Consider the following 21,963-nt stretch of genomic DNA (forward strand, 5'->3'; position numbering starts at 1 on the left):
AACCACTCAGTTAATAATTATTGGACCCTTAGTCTTCTGCTGAAACATCAGTGCTTGAGGGAAGCTCTTCTCTGCTTGGGTCAAATGCCCCTTTTAGTGGCATGATTATAATTTGTTTTTGTAATTAACTAATTTCCTACTGGTCTTTAAGCTCCACATAGGTAAGGACAATGTCTATTCTATTTTTGGTTGCTAGCAGTGTAAGTATTTAATAAATATTTGTAAAGTAAATGAATTTCCACCTCCAATGGCCTCTTCTTGGTGTGCTGGGATATGATAACCATAGGGAAGAGGGCTTTCCCCAGATATAGAGAAAATGGGGACTCCTTTCCTGGCGCGAGGCCTGGAGAGGGGCGGTGCCCTCACCACTTTGCTTAGGAAAGAGTCTCTAGACCCCACAAAGCAGGGCTAATGCAGAGATTGAGGCTGCCTCCCACTTTTTTCCCCTTCCTCTTTTCTCAACAACAGTGTGGGACCTTTTTGCAGAGATAAGACCTCCAGAACTACTTGTCAAATGGACCAGGGGTACATGGGCACATCAGGCAACTATAGAAACAGACCAGAGAGAAATCATTCCGTGGCTGTCCACCTCACTGTGGGCCAGTTCGTACCTCCCAACTGGGCAAGACTTTCATGCTCAGAGATCAATGAAGATCAAAGGTTTAAATTCACATGGCTCTTAGACAGTCTGTCTTGTGCCATCTACCATCAGTCACACACTGGGCAGGGCTGGGATGAGCCCAAATCACTTTTGTAGATGATGTTTGAAAAATAGTCACTTCTGGTAAATTAACTTTTGATGTTGGTGATGCTCACAGATCAAGTCCAATGGCCTCAAATGTTCCTTCCTGGAGTTAGTATAGGTAACTGTATGGTAGCCTGGAATTGTGTGCATGTGTTCATTCATTCATTCATACATTCACACAACAAATATTTTCTGAGCCCCTTGCATGTGCCAGGTGCTGTATGGCTTTCCTTTTTTGTAGAAAGGAGTACATCTGCTTGGTCCGTTTGCTAAAAGGAGTCCCTTCTCCCATTTGGTTGCTTCCGTATGTGATGATTCAGCTGTAGATGGGAAGACCCCTCCATCTACCCTGATAAATGCCCATATTAAAGAATACTTGGGATATCCTTGAAGTCCTCAGAGGTCAAGGAGGCATCAGGTCTATAGGAAAATGATCACTTGTGTAGACATATGGATCTGTGTTTAAATTGGGGATTCCATGTTGTACTTATACATGTATGCACACACACACTTGCGTGAGCATACACACATGCACACAGAGGTTGAGACCTGAGTGGGTGGTAGTACTGGAGTGTTTTCTGGTGGTTAAGAACTTGGATTTGGGACTTGAACAGGCTTGGGATGAAGTGCTGGTTTGCTGATCAACCCTAGTGAAACATTTTGGTTCTAGACTCAGTAGCCTATAATCCTAAACCTTATGAGTTGCCAGGTTCTCTGAAATGTTTTGCATTCTCAGTTCTCCTCCATGTTCCCAGATCATCCACAACAAATCTGTTTGCAATGGATTTTTGATGAGTCTGCTTATTAATGCAAAAATGGGATTCTGGAATAAAAGGGGTAAAATACCCACCAATGCTACCAATGGTGTTTCCGGTGACTGAAATCCACAGGAAAGCCTCAAAGGGGTCACATATCTGTTCAGGCCTCAGTGGGATTAATATTATAGAATACATTTTAAAAACAGTTTGTCGCTATAATAAAATACAGAGTTAAAAGATTTAAAATACCAAATTTATGTATTATCAGTTGGCAAAACATTTTAAACTTTCCTGAAGATGGTCAAATATCTTGTTAGAATTCAGTCCATTAAAAATAAAACACTCTTGAAAAGGCCCTTTTACTACTTTAACTGTGACACTAATTTCTTAATGATTTCTTGGTATTAAAACTCAATTTCAACAGAAGTTTAAATAATGAGTCACACCATCTTGAGATCTTTTTTTTTTCTCTTAGATATTTGCTACTGACTCACACCTTATTATAAACAAACTATAAGCATGTTCCATTATGTTCTATAAATATTCCCATGGACAAGAATTTTCATAGCTCATTTAAAAGAGTTTTTGCTCTTTGAAAGAATAAACAATTTAGAAATACAAGGATTAGTTTTATGTACTGAAATATCTCGTTTAGTTTTATTGTAATATGTAATGCATTTTCATAAAAATGTACAAATTTTAACTTGAACCCCAAATTTTGCACCAATTATAGATTTTTAGTTATGGTTCTCAATCCTGGAAATAAACACTTAGCATCTTTTCTACTCTGGAGGGAAGAAAGATGATATCAGCAGAGAATGAAGAAGAAACAACAAAAGTTGTTTCTAATATAGGTGAGATTTTATCTTCCTTAGTTAAATAGGTGTTCACATTTATCCAGGCTCTTAACCACAGACTTCACTCAAGATGGTACAGGGACTTCTCTTTAAGCCCCTACATCCTGTGCTTGTTCCAAGTATAACACTTACACCACCCTAAAATTGCATGAGTATCTGTCCATCTCCTTCACTAGTAGGTGAGTTCCTTGAAAGTTAAGACTATATCTTATTCACCTCTTTATCCTCAGGAGCTAGCACAGTGCTTGGTACAGAGTTGATGCTCAATAAACATTTGTCAAGTGAATAAATGAATGAGTAAATGGCCTGATGCATGGGTCTTGAGGAAAACCTAACTAAAGATTTTACAGAGGGGTGGCCTCCAGACTTTCAAGTGTCCTGTAAGATGCTACTGTTCTGAGTCCACAGCCAGAGAAACCAGAGGAATATTTCTCCTTTTTGTGTGCATCTATTACTGAGCTAAGAGCACAGCATCTGAATTAAGAACAGCGGAGGGCTGGCACGTCAAGGGCCTAGTAAAAAGCGGCAGTAATCACAATTACCACCACCATCATCCTCAGCATCACTTTCATCATCACAACATTTACTAAACATGTACTAGGTGTTAGATCCTATGCTAACTTCTTTACATATGTTATCTCATCTAATCCTCAAAACAACTCTATGACGTTGTTGCCCTTATTCCCATTTTACAGATGCAGACACTGAAGCCCAGAAAAGTAAAGTCACCTACTCAAGATGACACAGTGCTGAAGTCGAGAAACATACCCAAGGCAGAATGATACGTTAAATTTCTTTTAACCATGAAGCAACTCAGAGGCTGCAGTCCTCACAAGACAAAGAGAGCCCAAAATAACACATGTCTTATTCATTCTGAGCCCTTTTTCCTACCTTACTTCCACAAAGCTTCTGGTCCTTTCCTCTCCATCTCCCTCCTTGTTTGAGCCCCATATAGTCTTCAGTATGGCACTGACAGCAATAATATTGGAAATGAGGCCCTTGAATCCATGAGTTTTCACACAAGCTCCAAATGCCTTTTTAAAAATATTGTCAATGTGCACATGGAAATTAACACTTAAACAGCGTAGATGGGTAGGAAACAAGTAAAAGGCCTCTCTCTCTTGGAGATAACCATTTTTGCATGTTTCTGTGTCTAACTGTTTTAGCTTTAAATACTATTCTTAAACTTCTCTCTTTACCCTTTCATTTATGTATTTCTTGATTCCCCCAGGTTATCCCATCTACTCTTTATCCTTCTTGAATTAAAACTGCTTCTTTTAGGATAAATACAACAATTTCATATTCCAGCTTGTTTTTTGGGAACACTTACTTACATTGTATATTATCTTTTTTTTTCTTTCATTTAAAACATTCAGGAGACCAGTTTTACATGTGTTAAGCAAGCTTTTGGGGAGAAGCCCTGGAATATAATCATTGTTGTTTCTTTGAGTATTGGGTTTCAGATAACTACCTTGCAAATAAACTTCTGGAAAATGGCCCATTCCAAGTTTCTGTAACTAGAACTTGATATTTTTATTACCAATTCAAACATGGGAACCCCAAGTGACTGGGGTTCAATAATAAGGATTTAACAAACCCTTAACTTTCAGATTTCTTGAAGTGATGGTGGGGAAGGGGGGATGGGTATATGATCCAAGAATCCTTTTGATAATTTTTAACCATTGACAATAAATTAAAAGAATTTGAAATGGTTTTTAAAAGATAAAATTAAAAGTCATCTTAGACACAGTTCCTTGTATCCCACTCAATGTCTACATTCTATCAATTCTGCCGTTTATGTATGCCTCTCTGCTGCTTCCCAAGGATTCAGACTTTGGTACAGTGAGCGTTTTGTGCATTGCATGAAGGTGCTCACTGGAGTGGAGGAGAGGTCTGAGATCCACCCCACAGGCTGTGCACTAAATGATTTGCGTGGTTATGAGGCTGCATCACCTTGCAGAGTGAGAGGGGAACCTTTTGTGTAGTTTTTACCAATCACTAAATGTGGCAGCAGCACCCTACCAGGAACACTGCCCTAGCAATGGCCTCTTAAATGCCTCTGGTTCCCACTGCCCTTTACCCCCATCCACCTTCCACACCAATCTTATTCACCTGAAGTATCAGACTCTAATTCAGTGGGTTTGGGGGTGAAGCCCAGAAAGCTATATTTTGGACACTCATGCTGGTTTAGTTCTGATGCAGGTGGGCTAAGGATGACACTCCGGAGAGCCTCCCCCAATGCTGTAGCCAGAGGGATCTTTCTAAAAACACAATCTGCTCAAATCACAGCCTTCCTTATAATCCTTCAGAGTCTCTCATGACAAGGTTAAATCCAAACTCTTTATCATGAAATACATCTTCTGAAGACCTATTTTCTCCCCGTGCCCCTGCCCCCCTACTTACCTTCTGTACTACCCAAGCTTTGGTCAGAACACATAGACCAGCCATTCCCTGAACACATTGTGCCTCTTCCTGTCTCATGCCTTTGCACGTGGGTGCCCATTCCTCTGCCAGTTACCACCAGCTCCTCCATCCATCCCCAGCCCTCCTGTGGGAGTTTCCCTCATTGGTCAACACTCCAAATCTCTATTCTAACCCATCAGGGCACTCTTTTCACAAAGCCCAGCTGGGATCCACTGCAAAGAGAACAGACTGTTTTCATGGGGCAGCGCGAGAGGAGTGAATGGACTGGTACAGTTAGGGGGACTATGGATCCCCAGAGGTAGCATGTGCCTGGGAAAGGGTAGAGAGGAGTTCAGACAGGAGGAAGGAAGACCCCAGAGATAGCCCTGCAACCATCCCAGGGCTCTGGTGCTGATAACAGCTTTTGAGACACTGAAAATTGGCATCTGTGCCAGCTTCGAAACTTCTTGAATGTATCTGCATTTTTATTTTGTTTGAGTTTCATATATTGATACAATCTACAATGTAAATTAGTGTTTTGTTTCTTTGGTTCTAAAATCATCTCATTCAATTAAATGTTATCAAAGAGCAAGGATTACATGTTCCTGATTCTGTGAACACATCTGCCACTTGATTGCACCAAGGGTTATGGGCTGTTGCTTCTGTGCCTTGTCCTGTGCCAGCCGAGGTGTATGTGAGAGAAGAGGATGAGCAATTTAACCTTGGGAATAGAAACACTCCAAAACAACTAAAACAAGGCAGAAATGGACAGTGTCATTGGAGAGCTGTAAACATGTCACCATCATGGCTGTGATCATGAGCCTTGGAGAAGCTTGGTTTGAGTTGGCTGTACACACTAGCTGTGTGATCTGTGACCTTGGGCCAGTCACTTAACCTTTCTGAGCTTCAGTTTCCTGGTTCTAATAATTTCTCACAGGATTGTTAAAAAGATTGTCTTAGTTTCCTTGTGTTGCTGTAACCAATTACCACTACTGGAATGCTGTAAAACAACAGAACTTAATTCTCTCACTAGAGGGTAGGAGTTGAAAATCAAGGTATTGGCAGGCCATGTTCCCTGAGACCCCGTTAGACTCTTTCCTTGCCTCTTCCTAGCAGTCCTTGACATTACTTGGCTTGCAGCTGCAACACCCCAATCTCTGCCTCCACTATCACATGGTGTTCACTGAAACATGGCTCTGTCTCTGTCTTTTCTATTTTTCTTCTTTTCTAATAAGGAAAACCAGTGACTGGGCTGAGGACTCAGTCCAACTGAAAATGATTTCATCTTAACTTGACTACATCTGCAAAGATATTTCCAAATAAGGTCACATTCATAGGTACTAGGGGTTAGGACTTCAACGTATCTCTTTCAAGGGAGACAAGTCAACCCACAATAAGGACTAAACAAAATCATGCAGATAAAGGGTTTGGTATATTGCCCTTTATATGCTGAGTAAGCACTCAACAGGCTGGTTGGCCTCAAGTATTGACTCCATCACTGACTACCTATGCACCCTTAGGCGAACTTTGTAATGTCTTTGGGCCTCAGTTTCCTCATTAGTAAATAGCACCTCCCTCATTGGACCATTGAATAGTTTTCAATGAAATCACACATGCAAAGCACTCAGAGCAATACCTGGCACCCAGCAAGAACTAAAAATATACCAAGTGTTGCTATAATTCTATCCAACTCGCAAATGTCTAATTTTCAAATGAAAGAGTTTAAAATTTCAGAGATAACAGAAATAGGGATGTTATCTTGAAAAAATGTAAAGAAATTTAATTTCTCTGCTTGACCACCTCTCTCTCACCCTGCAAATATATATAATTGTTTTGACTTTTTGCAGGAGTGTTTGCAGGACTATTTGCAGGTCTGTTTGCAGGACTGTTTGTGGGAGGATTTGTGGGAGTGTTTGTGGGACTGTTTGCAGGACAGTTTGCGGGAGTGTTTGTGGGAATGTTCACGGGACATTTTGCGGGAGAGTATGTAGGAACGTTTGTGGGATTTTTTGCAGGACTTTTTTGCGGGAGAGTATGTAGGAACGTTTGTGGGATTTTTTGCAGGACTTTTAGCAGGAATTTTTGTGGGAATTTTTTGCAGGATTTTTGCAGGAGTGTTTGCGGGATTTTTTGGCGGAAATTTTTGTGGTATTTTTTGTGGGACTTTTAGTGGGAATTTTGTGGGATTTTTTACAGGATTTTGGGGTGAGTGTTTGAGTGACTTTTTTGCAGGAGTGTGTGCTGGATTTTTTTTTTGCTGGGCTTTTGGGGGGAATTTTTTGCAGGATTTTTTTGTGAGACTTTTTGCGGGATTTTTTTTGAGGGACTTTTAATGGGAATTTTAGCAGGATTTTTGCAGGAGTGTGTGTGTGACTTTTTTGTGGGAGTGTATGTGTGTTTGCAGGATTTTTTGCAGGACTTTTTTGTGGGATTTTCTGTGGGACTTTTAGCAGGAATTTTTGTGAGACTTTTGGGGGAGTGTCTGAGTGACTTTTTTGTGGGAGTGTATGAGGGAGGGTTTGTGGGTTGTTTTTTTTTTTTGCGGGACTTTTTGCGGGAGTGTTTGCGCAATTTTTTGTGGGGTTTTTTTGCGACATTTTTGTGGGAATATTTGCGGGACTTGTTGTGGGAGTGTTTGCAGGACCTTTTTGCCAGAATTTCTGTGGGAACTTCTGCGGGATTTTTTGCGGGTCTTTTAGTGGGAATTTTAGTGTAATTTTTTGCGGGAATTTTTGCAAGATTTTGGGGGAGTGTTTGAGTGACTTTTGTGGGTGTGTATGTAGGAATTTTTGTGGGACTTTTGCAGGACTTTTTGCAGGAGTGTTTGTGGGATTTTTTGCAGGAGTGTATGCAGGAGTGTTTGCAGGATTTTCTGCGGGTTTGTGGGTTTTTTGGTGGGAATTTTTGCGGGGCTTTTTTGTGTGACTGCAGGATTTTTTTGTGGAATTGCTTGTGGGAGCGTTTGAGGAACTGTTTATGGGATAGGTTGCAGGACAATGCCCATCCCACTGAGCCACAGCAGTCAGGGATGCTCTGTTGACTTAGGTAAAGGCTCTGCTTGCTCTCCATTTACTGTGCGGGCGGGTTTGTAGGAGTGTTCATGGGACTGTGCAGGACTGTTTGACTGTGGGACATTTTGCAGGAGTGTTTGCAGAACTGTTTGTGGGATTTTTTGCAGGACTGTTTGCACGATAGTTTGCAGGATGACGCCCAACCCACTGAGCCACAGCAGCCAGTATGTCGTCCAAACCCCCTGACAGAGTACATGGCCAACATAGTTCAAGACCTATGAACAAAATTAACTAATGCACAAAATAGAACCGCAAGCATGGAAACATGGACAGACTGACAGGGACCAGAGAGGAAGGGGAGGGGGAGGGAGAGAAGTAAGCCTGGGCCAGAAGCCAACCAGCTAATTGTATTATTAGCAGAAGCTACTTACAGAGGACTACCATTATTGAGTTGCGAAACAGAAAGTTAAAGAAACTCTCAACCCTTGCATAAAACACCAATATAGCGATAACATGTTAGCTGAGGGTCCAATGAGTCCCAGAACTGGGAATGTTCATTCATGAAGTTCTGATCTGAACAGGGATGTGCGAAGAGCAACTGGGATCAAGTTACTATCAGGGTAACAGACACATTAACCAGCAGCTTCCTTTTTTCCTCCCCAAAGGTCTGTGTAAGACTAGAAATAGCCTGCCTTGGTCTTGGAGATGTGTCCCTTTGCAATTAATGGAGAAGAAAAAAAGTGGCTTTTATTGACTTTTATTTGTTTGTTTGAGGCCTCACGTTTCAGGCCAAACCATCTGTCACATTATATATTAACTCCCTCTCCAAACTCTTTGAACATTTAGAGCCACTTCCACATCATTTAGCACTTAGCTCTCTGCAGTCTCATATTAGTCTCTGAATACCTGTTGCATGCAAATCGGGCCTCCTCATTAGGATCATAAACAACTTTAAGGCAAGTAAATTGACTGGCACTTCATTAGAATCTTCTATAAAACCTACACATTGCTGGGCACTGAGTGGGTATCTGATATAAACACAGTTGATTAACTCACAGGATGACATTCCCACATAGAGTCACAAGCAATGAAGCAATGCCAACTCCACATGCCAATCTCAGCCCCACTTCCCAGAAAGAGTACTGATGAACAACATAAACTTGGTGGTCACCAGAAGCCACATCGGATTGGAGAAATCTTAAATCCTGTGCCTGGGAGAAACTACTTACCACCTAGGGACTATAAGCTCCACAAGGACCAGAACTATGTTTTGTTCCCTACCCAGCACCTGGCACCTAGCATGTAGTAGGGGCTCAAAAAACACATGTTGAATAAATAAAAAACATAGGAAACCAAGTGTTCCCCCCTTAGTCACATGAATGAGTGTTTCTACATCTTTCGTTTTTGTTCACTCATCATTTATAGTCAATCTGCAAAAGTTAAGGTGACTCCAGAAAACAAACCAACATGGCACCCACATGGTACACAGGGAGGTGTATACCTCTTCTCAGCCTGCCCAAGATTTGTGGGGGCATGGCTGAGGATCAAGGAGGAAGGTCACTGGCCTGCCAGTCATGGGTCTGGGGCTTGTTGTAGAGGGACAGGAGCTGCTCTACTTGAGAGAAATGGCCGGATGTCAGACCAAGCTCTTGGCAGCTCCCAGTCACTGGAACGCCGCTCTACGTGGTCCCTGTCTGGTTGGCAGCTTCCTGTCAGGGAAGACTGCCAAGCAGGTTGTGACAGCTGTGCCGCGCGCAAATCTCCAAGGGTCTGGTGCACTGACATTTCTGACCTGCCTGTCTGCTACTCGTGGGAAGGAGCTGAGAAGTTCTGATGCTGAGGGACCCCACTTTCCATTGGCTTTCATTTTTTAAGAGAGTGCTAACTGTCTTCTAAGATAAGAGTTGTCGGAAGATGGCCTTTAGCTTTTCTGGTCAACATAAACCTATTGATTCTGTGTAGGAAGGAGAACTACAGGGTGGGGTAAAAGTAGGTTTACAGCTGTTTGTATGGGAAATAAGTAATAGTAATACAAGAATAAACTCTATGTTTTGTGTATCTGCAGTTGTAAACGCACTTTTGCTCCAAGCTGTATATTTCATTCTGTTCCCAACCACTGTTTTCACTGTGATCACACTTGTTTAAGAGCATCTTATCCTGGTAATTGACATGTGTCATGAACTACCACTAAGAGAAATCACCTGTCTGAATAATTTTTAAAAATTAGAGACAGCTTTTTAACCACTTACTTCTTCTGAAAAAGAATCAAAATCTTAATGCTTATTATTTGGAAGGTTAACACCTTAAGAGATTTTGATAAAGGACTGCCCTTTTATATTCTTTTAAAGCAGCTATCTTTACTTAAAGTTGCTGATAAGTGAACTCAATTTTTCATCAGGAGATACATAAATATTAACTTAGATTCTTTTCTACACTCAAAGATGAAAAGTTAAACGTGAAATTTTAGACATACCTTTCAGCATCATTCGTCCGGTGGATCCTCCAAAAGTACTGAGAAGGCCACTTCTTGCTCCTAAAGATGTGGTTGCTTCCAGGAGAGAACCAGTGATGTACTGAGATATGGAAGTCCTTTGGAGGGTGGCACGGTACTCACATACAGTGTCTCGGACACATTGCTTTAAAAAGGGACCAACATTAATCCTTTCATGGGCTGTCTCAGAGGCTGGAAGCCTTGTGAAGAAATGGAGAAGAGATCCAATTGTATCTTCTGTTTCTTCTCCCCTTCTCACTGCATTGTAGATCTGTGAATAGCACAAAGTACAGGAAGTATTAATCTAGTTTCTTAGAAAAGCAAATTAACTTGTTGACAAAATGCCAAGATGACTTATTAAGAAAGAAGGCTCAGTTGCTCTAAGCACAAACACTTTTGAGCACTGAACTCATGTATTAACCTGAACATTCTACAGACACCATTTATTTGGGAAAGCTATGTGTAGTTATGAAATAGGCCATTCAAACAACCCTGCTATCAAACAGAGCACTTACAAGTTGTACCAACCAAAAATATATTCAGCTCAAATTTCTTCTCCTCCTCCTCAGCAGAGCAAAAGCTCTTCTGCAGAGGGACAATGCCAAACTTTTCCTTTTTTGACTGTCCCAGGTTCCTCTGCCTCCACGAAATACTTCAGCCTGACATACATGAGGAATCTTTCTTCCATGCTCAAACAGAAGTGAGAATGAGAGAGTCACAGGGAAGGAGAAATTCTATATTTCTCTCTTGGTCACAATTCTTCAATCCACCAGCTTGGATCAAAATCTTTGAATCCTTATTCCTCTTCCTCCTTCCTCACTTCCCACATCCAGTGAGTTGACAGATCTTGCCCATGCTTCCTATTCTGTCTCTGTCACTATCCTGATTTCCTCTTCCCCTAATAAACTGAATTTACCAAGAATTATTTCAAGGAGATTGAACTATTAGGACAGGCTCCCAACTGTAATTCCAATCCATTCCAAATAATTGGAATTCAACATGAATTTATATAGATCCTTCTCTATGCAGGGAACAGCGTTAAAAGATGTGGGGCATGGGCAAAGAGTAATACCTCTTGTCCTGCAGGATTTCACAATCTATTATAATTTAGAAGATGAGGCCTGAAAAGGATGAGGTTTGATATTACTACAGAAAGGTTTTGGGTTTTGTTGAGGTCTCTGGAAAGCCAGAGACTTCTGGGTAGTGTATAAAAAACAGGGAAGAAACATAATATGGGGTAAGTTAATCTAGTTTTTTGATGGAGGAATAAAGGTAGACTATATATTTAAAAAATTTTTTTTCTTTATTGATTTGAGAAAGAGAGAGAGAGAGAGAGAAACATCAGTTTGCTGTTTCACTTATTTATACATTCATCGGTTGATTCTTGTATGTGCCCTCACAGGGGACCAAACCTGCAACCTTGTCACATTGGGACAATACTCTAACCAACTAAGCTACTCCAGCAGGGCAAAGGTAGACTATTATGCTTCGTTTTTTTTTTTTTTTTTTTTTTTTTTTTTAATGCCACCCTGAGATCCTTGATGTGACTGTCTTGTTATTCACCAAATCAACAAATAAACATTATGTGTTTATACACCAGTTATGTCTCAGGCCTGGGTAAATAAGACAGTTTCTCCCCTCAAAGAGTTCAGTCTAGGGATAAGCAAAAGAGCTCATAGTAGCCTGGAAATAAAAGTCACCCCCTCTTGTGACTTCAGTGAGTGGCCAGGAAACAGAAGATCCTCCCATGCTCTCCAGTCCATGTGTGCCCCCATGATGCTGCATGCTCCAAATCTCAACTTATTCAGGGTTCACAGGCACTCCAGATGACCCCTGTGGAGCTATGCTAGGTCCTTAAGACCCTAGAATGGACCTAAAATACCCAGATTTATTCAAACTATGCTGACCCTAACTAGATTTCTACTCTGCTTTCCCCTGCCTACTGGTATATATTTGTCACTTGAAGGCAAAGTGTGAATTTTTTTACTTTAATTTTCTGTCATTAAATTTCTGGTGGCCAGTGTAGCCATGGAAATGGTGTCCTGAGAAAGAAGGAGCTCAGCTTTGGTATCAGGCATGTGGGGTTGTACACCTGGCTCTACCTGGACCAGCTAGAGAGCTGGACATGGGCATAAGCATGAGCATGAGCAAGCTGACTTAAATGTTTAGGAACAGATTCCTCTTCTGTAAAATGAGGATAGCCCTTCGTAGGGATGTTGTGGTATTTATCAAGACAATAATGTAAAGTGCTCAGCCTGGTATCTAGAAGTGATGCCTATTACTTTAGGCAAGAAGAGAATGGACTCCTCTATCCTCAGGAAACAGCAAATGGCTGTGTAAGAACAGAGCAGTCTATAAAATTCACCATGATGGGGTTTATACCCTTGCTCTTATGAGTAGCTGGAAAATATCATCCTAACCTTATTTGGGAGTATTGTGAGGGGTAAAGAGCTGCAGTGCTGAGGACATGCTTTTCTTCTCTCAGCTCCTTATCATTATCATACAGGCAATCTCCAACACACTAAGTCTCAAACAAGTCCTTACGAAATAACTGCTCTAGAAGTTCAGGGAAGAGAACCCACTGAGACATCTGATGGCTAAAGAAGGTCTCAGAGGAAAAACAGATTTGAGCTGTGCCTTGGAAAACCGGCATGACTCTAACTGGAGCAGCTGGGGGAGGCAACTCACATTGAAAGCAAGAGCAAGTGGAAATATATGCGTCCTAAGGACAGTGATCAGAGCAGGGCATTGAGAGAAGAAGAGAAATTGGAAAGGTCAGCTGGCCTGACAAAGGAGTCTTGAATGTCAAACCAAGAGTTTCCATCATGGATAACTTCTCACTTTTTTTTTTTCTTGGTTTATTTGTTTGTTTTTAGCAGAGAAATGATGCTAAAAAGTTTTTACTTTTCAAAGATGAATATGCTTACAGTTCTTAATTACTAATGAATACACCTAGTTTCTTTCTTGCCAAGCTGGTCTATTGGCTCAGATGCCCTCATTCCTTATGTTATGCATTCCAGTCTCCACATCGTGCCTTCAGTGATTCCCAATGTCTCATTCAGCCCCTTATCCAGCTTTCCCAAAGGGTTTTCCTCAAATCATTAGATCTAGAGAGGTCGCATGAAATAAAAACTCCTTGGTCCTGTAAGTTTGAAAAACTTAGTAAATAATTCTCCTTTTGAAGATTTACCCTGCTTATTAGAATATTAAAGACTTGCTTAATTGAGTGTTTATTATTCATACTCATGTTATTTGCCCATAATTTTTTTTAAAAACACAGTTTGTGAATATAGTGTTGTACCAAATAATTTTCTCTAATCTAATGGCCTTTTCTTATTCTCATTTCCTTGACCTCTGTGGATACTCTGAAACAGACAATTACCCATCTTTCTTGAAGTCCTGCCTCTACTATCATCTCACTGCATCATCTCTGCCTTTTCTGTGGCTGCTCTTCTGCCTTGGGCCTTCAAGGCAGTTGTAGTGCAATAGAGAGGTGCCAACAAGCGCCTAATGTTGGGGATCATAAATTGGGTGGCCATGGGTCAGATTTACCCAAAATATCTTCTTCATCTGACACACAGTGTTTTAAAATCAGGAAAGTTTACATACACATCTGAAGTTACAGCATCTTCTGATAAATGGAATAATCTGGCAACACTGAGCATTCCCATGTAGTGTGAAGGGCTAGACTTTAGATGGGGCATGAGTTCTCCAGTTGGCACCAGTCCCTATCACTCTCTAGTGATCACACCTGGCCAATATCTGGGCATCATCAGCATATGCTTTTGTGACCCTTGCCTTGACAGGATATGGATGTGGCTGTAGATGTATACAATAAACATGTACTGAGGTCCTCCAATATGTCTGTTGTCTGCATGCTCTTCCCTGTGCTAGTTGACAAGGATACAGAGAAAAGGCTATGGTCTCTGTACTCAAGGGGTGATGCAGTTCATCTCCAACGTATATAAATGTTATGTATATATTAAGTAATAATTCAGCATTGCTATCAGTCACTTGCTTCCAAGTTCTCAAACTTGTCTGATGAAATACAAGATGAAGAGTCCTAAAAATAAAGTTCTGATTTGCCAGTACAATTGCTAATACCTCGTACACAGACACGAAAAAAGATCAATAGGTTCTACCAAGATCTGGACTAACACATGATAGTCATACAAATACTAGATGAGCTGAATTCAAGGTGCTTGTTAGAAAAATGCTGAAACATAGATGAAATGGTAGTAGATATGGCAATGCTCAGGGAACATATTAAAATCAGGTTATAACTGCTTATTAGACCATCCACTTAAAAAAAGAAGCAGTCATGGAAAATTCCACATATATAGGGTGGGAAGAGGAGGCAGTAGAACAGTCGTTATGAGCATGACTCTGGAGTGTTGGCATGAATCCTAGCTCCCCTGCTTCCCAGCTGTATGATCTTGGATAATTTACTTTGCCACCTTGTGCCTCAGTTTCCTTTTCTCCAATGTGGGGATATAATCATTTCTGCCTCATAAGGTTCTGGTAAGAATTATAAGCTTTGATAAACATAATAGTATTGGAACAGTACTTGCCACTTTGTCAATGCTCAAAAATAATTGGTTTTTGTGATGATGACAATGATGATTGTGATAAACTACAAAAAATGCTATAAATTATTTTGTTCACTGCTTCTGGGCCAGCCTTGAGATTTGTTTAACCAATGGGAATTTAGGATACATGATGCAAACAAAGTCCTGAAAAACACTTGTTCATTGATGCTTGCTCTCTCTTGCTGTTTCTGGGAACTCTGCAATAATGACTATGTGGAGAAGCCAGAGCCAGTTTTCTGGAGGATGAGACTGTGGCACAGTCATGTTTGTCACCTTGGCTGATAGACTGCCAACAGCCACACACTCAGTGAGGTCATCTTAGATCCTGATCATCCAATTGTCAGTCTGAATGCCCTCACAGGTACATGAGTTAGCCTAGCAGTTGATCCAGACTAGGAGAACCACCCACCCAATTCACAGAAACATAAGCTAAATAAATGACGGTTGTGAAAATTCACTAAGTTTTGGGAGTGTTTCATTGCAAAGCAAAAGTTGACTGACATAATGATGATATGTTAGGCAAAATGATAAGTATTTATCTACATGAAATTTAAATCCATACACTAACCTAAAGAGGTTGGTTCGTTTGGCTGATGGGGACAGTAAGCCTAGAAAGGTGGAGTAATGTAGTCCACTTTATGCAGCTAGTAAGAGTCTGAGCCAGGATTGACATCTAGGTTTGCCCAACTCTGTGGTCCAACTTTATCCATTGCACTAAACAGGGTCATACCCAAAGCCCAAACAGTGGGGTTCAAGAAAAATCATTATTTGGTAAAAGGTTTAAATGATGTTTATATTGCTCTTGTTATTGTTTTAATTCATGACAATTCCTTTCATGGTCATCCTAAATTACTTTTGAAAATAGTCATGACTAATGAATGCCCAAATGTTCCCTTATATGGAAATTCATTGTTTTAAATTACAAGGTTAAAAAATATATGAACTTTATCTCACTTGATTACTGTGGTAATAGAAGGTGCTGAAAACTGGACAGACTACTGCCCAATATGTGTCAATATCTTTTCTGAGATAAAATCAATATGTCACAACAGGGCATCTAAGTTTGCTAAACAGATATGTGTTCGTTCATTCGTTCAACAATAGATTTATATTTATTAAGCAAATACATTGTATGAAGCCCAATGACTGGGATTCCAAACAGTGAGCAAGAAAGCTTCATTTTAGTGGGGAAAGCAGTTAATAAATAAATGGACCAAATAAGTTAAGTGAAAATTACAGACTGTTATATGCAGTCCAAATGTATTTTGGATATAGATTCCATAGGACTTGCTGAAGTTGCTAGGAAAGAGGAAAGGAAATGAGTCACGATTTCTACATTTGGTCATTTTTAAGTTCTTAGAGATTTAATATTTATATAGAGAGATATAGATCTATGCTGCAAACAGTGCCCCTCATGGCTCCTATGTTTAACAACCACTGTGAACTGTGAGTGGATTCTCTCCATGGTATTACACTACTCCTATTATTGCAGGTGCTGTGTTTGAGCAGAAAGACCTTGATATTGTAAAATGACCTTAAGAAAAGCAAGCAATGCTAGGAAAACACTTATAAAAACATTTGCAGTTTCTTGTGACTCAATAAAGAGGGATGCCTTGTAGAAACCAGCACTGGGACAAGGAATTCAGGCCCAAAACAAAATAAAATAAACATCCAAGGATGAAGAGAGCTGGGATGATTCAGATGGAGACAACGTCAAAGACTTTGGTGCACCGAAAGGCATGAAGCAGCCAGACACACCATGTCTTTAGCACTCACCCAGGAGGAAGACTTCCTCTATACAGCCAGAAAAGGCTTTTTCTTGACTTCCACTGTGGTCAAAGAGGATACTTGTCACGGGAGTCAATTTTGTACTTTTCAAAATCTATCTTTCTGGGGTCAAAGTTATGGAAAATTATGATGTTTCAAGATCTGAGGGCATATCTTCTGAAATGTTTCAATAAGAAAAAGCTTGTTACTTAGGTGTCCATTGACTCTTATTACTTGTAATCTCTGTCATATTTATTGAGTGCTTAAAATAAAGTAGGCACTGAGACATGATTTCAGTGAAACTTCAGAACAGCTATAAAAAGAGGTCCTACTATTACTACGGCTTAAAAATAAGAAACTAATGTGCACACAGCTAGAACTCAGCACCAGGACTCTTGTCTTTAAGCCAGTGCTGCCAACCACTAAACTAAGCAGAGAATGCTATAGTACAGTTGTCAAAGAAAAGACTTTTAAGAGAGAGGTAATTGTAGTTAGCAATCCCTACATCTTTCTTTGTTTATTGTCTTTCTCTTCCCTCTAGAATGTCAGCTTGACATTTATGCATCTCCAGTTCTAGAAGTGTTTGGCATTAGAGCATCTCAATAAATTGTCCTTGATTGAATTAATGAGTGTCTCTATTCTATATTTTTGCCAAGAACTTGACTAGAATCCTCTAGTTTTTTTTTTTTTATCATGAATCTCTTGTGTTCATCTAAACCACAGGTGACATGGTACTGTCACCTGTATTTTTTGAACACCAGATACAGAAATCAAATGAAATGGTATAGAATCTTTACAAAATACTCAGGATACCTATAGCTGAATAAGGCTCCAATTGTTACACACCAATGTGGCCTATTCTGAGAAATTTACCAATAGTTTAAGATTATTCCATTACCTATTTACTGATTCACTTAGAGTTGAGGATGCTTAATCAGATCTATTCTCCACCCTGATTTTATGAAAATGGTGATTTGGAAGGGTGATAAGGCTTAAAAATAAAGAATATGGGTTCATATATTGACTCTTCTAATTCAATTTAATTTAATAAATGTTGAGTTGCAATTATAGAGACTATGGTAGATGCTTAAAAACAACGATTGGAAAAAATAAATAAATAAAGGACAAACTGCCCTGTGACTGGAACTCACCTCTCCCCCAGAGTTTTCTTTTAACATGAAAGGGCCAGCCAACATTATGTCCAAGGTCCCTCTTTGTGTTATTCTTCAATGACCCATACTTTCTAGCCTTCTTAAATAAGGGATGGAGGATATTAATTAACCTTAATTTTGACCATCATTATTCTCTAATATAGTGTACAGTTAAGAGTCTTCTGTTTTCCTCTCTCTTAATCAGTATTTTCCTTCAATATCAGCTGTTCTTGCTCACTAGTAACCATATATCTACTTCTAATAGTATCCTTATCCTCACCAAAATGTGATTTTTAAAGTAGCCTGAGCTAGGAAAACAATCATATTTATTTGAATTATGTGTTAACTGTGACTTACTAGCCTGGGTAAGATTGTGGGAGCCTCTGTTATGGAATCAAGTGTGAGAGTTATGGCTTGGAAACCCCTTTTACTGGTCTCCTGGGCCCCTTTCCTAACTTCTGGAATCTAAATGCACTGTTCCAGATGATTGAAGATGCTGAGAGTTTGATTTCTCATGGTGTTTGTGTCTAAACAAAACGCAATGATATAAGAACTGCCAAATTCCCTGAAGAGTCAACAAAAACAGTGAGGCTGTTCTGGGGGGTGGAGGCTGAGGCAGGTTGGAGACCTGAGTGGCTGGGACAAGGAGCAGGACTCTGGTAGCAAGCTGTGGCTTCCTCTGCTCTTGAATCCACATTCCATTCAAGTGCCTGTGTGGAGAATTCCATTCCACTGAGACTATTCAGACCATGCACGAGACGCTGACCAAACAGAGCTCCAGGGAGCCAAAAATAAAGACTTTGCTAAGGCGAGGCCAATTAACCAGAGATATGCCACCAGCTTCTATAGGAAGTAAGCTGCACCTTCATTACTGCAGGAAACATCTAAGGAGTGTGAGAGGATGGCCAAGGATATTTAAAAGCTGAAAATACCCTTCTGTATAACTTTTTTCAATCCACATTTTACCCTTGCATTCAAATTCTGCCATATAGCCTTCCCAGGGCTCCAGAAAGAAATAAGCATCTTCTTTTCTGGGCTTCAATGCAAACCTATAATGGCACTTTCTGTTAAATTTAGCCTTTACCCTTTCAGGCTGTGAGTTCCTGGGGGTGGGGGAGGAAAAGGCCAGGGGGACATGTCTTTTCAACATTTTGTCACCATCTCAGAGAAGACTGCAGGCAATGTAGAAATAACTGAAGCCTTAGAGCTAAGTCCTCAAGGTGTAGTCCCCAGACTGGCATCATCTTCATCACCTGGGAACTTGTTAGAAATGCAAACTTTGGGGCCCCACCCCAAGACATACTAAATCAAAACATCTGGGGTTGGGGCCAGAAATCTGTGTTGTATCAAGCCTTCCAAATGATGTTGGTTCCTGCCAAAGTTTGAGATCCACTTTCTGAGACTTTAAAGAGAATATACTACCTTTCCTCTTTGCAATTCTCATATTATCTACCCCATAAACACTTGTATCCATGTCATGTTCTTTCTAGAATGAGAGCTCCTGAGGGCAGGGGTGAAGTCCTATCATCTACTTTCCCCAAAGCCTCTAGCTCAGAGTCCAGCATGGGGAAAAATGGATAAATGCTAGCTGAATGGAGGGGCATCTCTCGCAGAAATTCCCTATGGCTGTGACTATAACAGGACTTTACAAAACGATGTTCCTGCTTAATATCTCCAAAGATGAATCATGTCTGAAATACTAATTCTAATGGGAATTACCACACAGATGAATCATATCATAATGAGAAAAAACCTGGCTGCCAAGGAAGCCTCTTGAAAAGAAAAAATCAAATCAGGACAAATGGATTATGTTTCGCAGCTTGCGATGTCAGGCCATGAATTAGGCCAACAGAAGGGATTTAATGTCCTGAACTACCAGGCTCTCTGCAGCTCTAAGGAGCAATGGGTCAATTAATGAAATCACATGGGAACAAAGCCCCTGCAAGACAAAAACAAACTTTCACAAATCTCCTAGGCTGCGATGCCCTGGCTCAGAGGCTCAGGGGCAGCATTCTTGCTAAGCTGTGCACATGTGAAGCTGTGAGGGACAGAAAGTTCCTCAAATCCTGTAGGCTCCAGGCTGTGGTGTGTCCACAACAGGTGAAGGGGACTGAGGCCAAACTATAGGGTCAGGTTGTGTGCCTCCTACGCCCCAGCTGAATTCCCACACATCTTGTCCAGGCTGGCAGAGATCACTGCTGCCATCTACCTTCATGGCTACCAGAGGCCCCTTTCTGCCTGGGCCATTGCTTCTGGAACAACCAACATTATATCTCTGCTCTTTGCCTGAAGACTGTCTGAGGCTGACCTCTGGGAACACACTGCTCTGACCAGCAGGAGTGGAGCAGCAGAGCAGAAGCCATAGTGGAGAGGAAAGAGCCTGGTGTTTGCATCACATGATCATGTTGGACTCTTAGTGCCACCACCTAGGAGCAGTGGAGAAGCAACCTGTGCTTCTTTACGGAGATTATCACAGGGTTGTAGTGAGCCAGGATTCAGTGGGCTAAGATAGCTATGAGTTCTTTGTCTCCTGCTGCATAGCCTGTGAGTATCCAAGTGTCATACTATTGTGGCATCAATGCCTGGATCTTTAGAGCTTTAAGGCCAGGCCTGTGTGCCTGCAGGACCTAAGACAACTTTCCACTTGAGAAAGCTATCACCCTCGCCCCGACCGTCCTGGTTATTCACTGGTGTTCCAAGCTGGTGGAGCCGCTCTGATGCTCAGGAGTACGTTTGTCCAGCCTCCTGCATTTGAACTCATATGAGGATGTCTGAGTATTTTCTGGTCCACAGCTCCACAAACAGCCATACTATGAATTCAGTTTTGGGCTACTGCACCCACTATACTATACGTGCAAAGTCTTAACATGGTGGTTGATATATATATGGCGTTGAGTAAATGGGAGCTTATTAATCCTCTTGGTTAAGATGAAGGTTATAGTGCAAATCCCCTCTCATACCCCAGGCTTTCTCTCTAGGTTACTCCTGAAGGTCCCCTTCATTTCTTCTTTCTCAAATGTTTTATTCCTCCATAATTTCACATACCTCATTTTGTTTTACTTTTACTTTTACCCCATTTTTTCTTGCTCTGTCCTGATTTTCCTATCTTCCTCACTCTCTTTATCTCCCCTTAATTCCCATTGCCCATTTCTCCCCTGTACCCTCATTTCCTCTCATTCTTTTCTGATTAGGATCCTTTGAGCTTCAGTACTAGGGACACAGGAAGAGGGCAGGAATAAGGAAGGAGTGTTGGCTATTAGGGTCTGCAAGCAGAGACCCTCCTCTAATAGGTAGCAGACAATTGTTTGTCATTATTGAATGTGTCATATTTCTTCTACTGGAAAACTGAAATGATTTAATTCTTGAAAATCTCCCTTCTGATGGGAGCCAAGTGAAACACCAGAGAGGAGCTAGGGACATTCTTTCCCCAAACCCCCAAGGAATGGGAACTCAGTAGCTGAGCCAACGCTGGACCCAATGTGAGCTGGCTTCTGGCCTGGATTAAGGTCCTTGCTGCAAGGTTGATGGCCTTCACTTCAGAGTCTCATGCTACCAACGAGACTTAAGAGCTGTTTAGATGAAGCAGGACAAACTCTAAGGTTTCATCCAAGGGTAGAACCAGGCTTAGAAAGCAGTTAGTGAACATGCTTCAGTCAGAGCAAGCAGAAGAGGTAGCGATGGGTGAATAGACACCACCAGGGCTCCAGAAGCCAGAGTCATCACAGCTCAGACAGGTCAGGAGGACATGGAATCTGGGAGAGGAATTGTTGGGTGTAAAAAGAAAGGCAGGAGGTGCCTGGGTAGGATGGAGTAGTTGAGGAGGGGTACAGAATAGGAGTATAGTCCAGCCTGGTGGGGAAATCTTGGGGCCCACACTCCTTCCAGCCTCTGGAAGGGCCTAAGTAGCAACCAGGCCCCAGGCCAGGTGCTCACCCAGGGGAACCCTCTGAGAAGCCTGCACTGCCATCCAACACAGGCATGGACAAAGGCTCTGGCCACACTTTAATTTCTGAAGGAGAAGAAATCTATGCTTACAAATGTCTTCTGTATTTGGACTCCATTCATTCATTCACTCACCAAATATTTACTGAATGTCTGCTTTGTGCCAAAAAGCTGCCGGAAGTTAGAGACAAAACAATGAATGAAACAGTTTTTGTCCTCAAGAAAGTTACCAGCTATCAGGGGAGGTAG

At 41.1% G+C, this 21,963-nt stretch overlaps 1 protein-coding gene across 1 annotated transcript in view; it reads right to left on the reverse strand.

Annotated features, from left to right (window-relative positions):
• Nucleotides 1-21,963, reverse strand: part of PLCE1 (phospholipase C epsilon 1) — a 294,291-nt gene that overhangs the window by 164,619 nt on the left and 107,709 nt on the right. The window contains exon 2 of the mRNA XM_090277947.1: nt 10,248-10,536. Within this exon, the coding sequence (XP_090134073.1) occupies nt 10,248-10,536 (289 nt within the window). The remainder of the gene's footprint in view (nt 1-10,247; nt 10,537-21,963) is intronic.

The sequence above is a fragment of the Furipterus horrens genome, unplaced genomic scaffold (genome assembly GCF_987537825.1).
Source record: "Furipterus horrens unplaced genomic scaffold, mFurHor1.1.pri manual_scaffold_5, whole genome shotgun sequence".
Lineage (NCBI taxonomy): Eukaryota > Metazoa > Chordata > Mammalia > Chiroptera > Furipteridae > Furipterus > Furipterus horrens.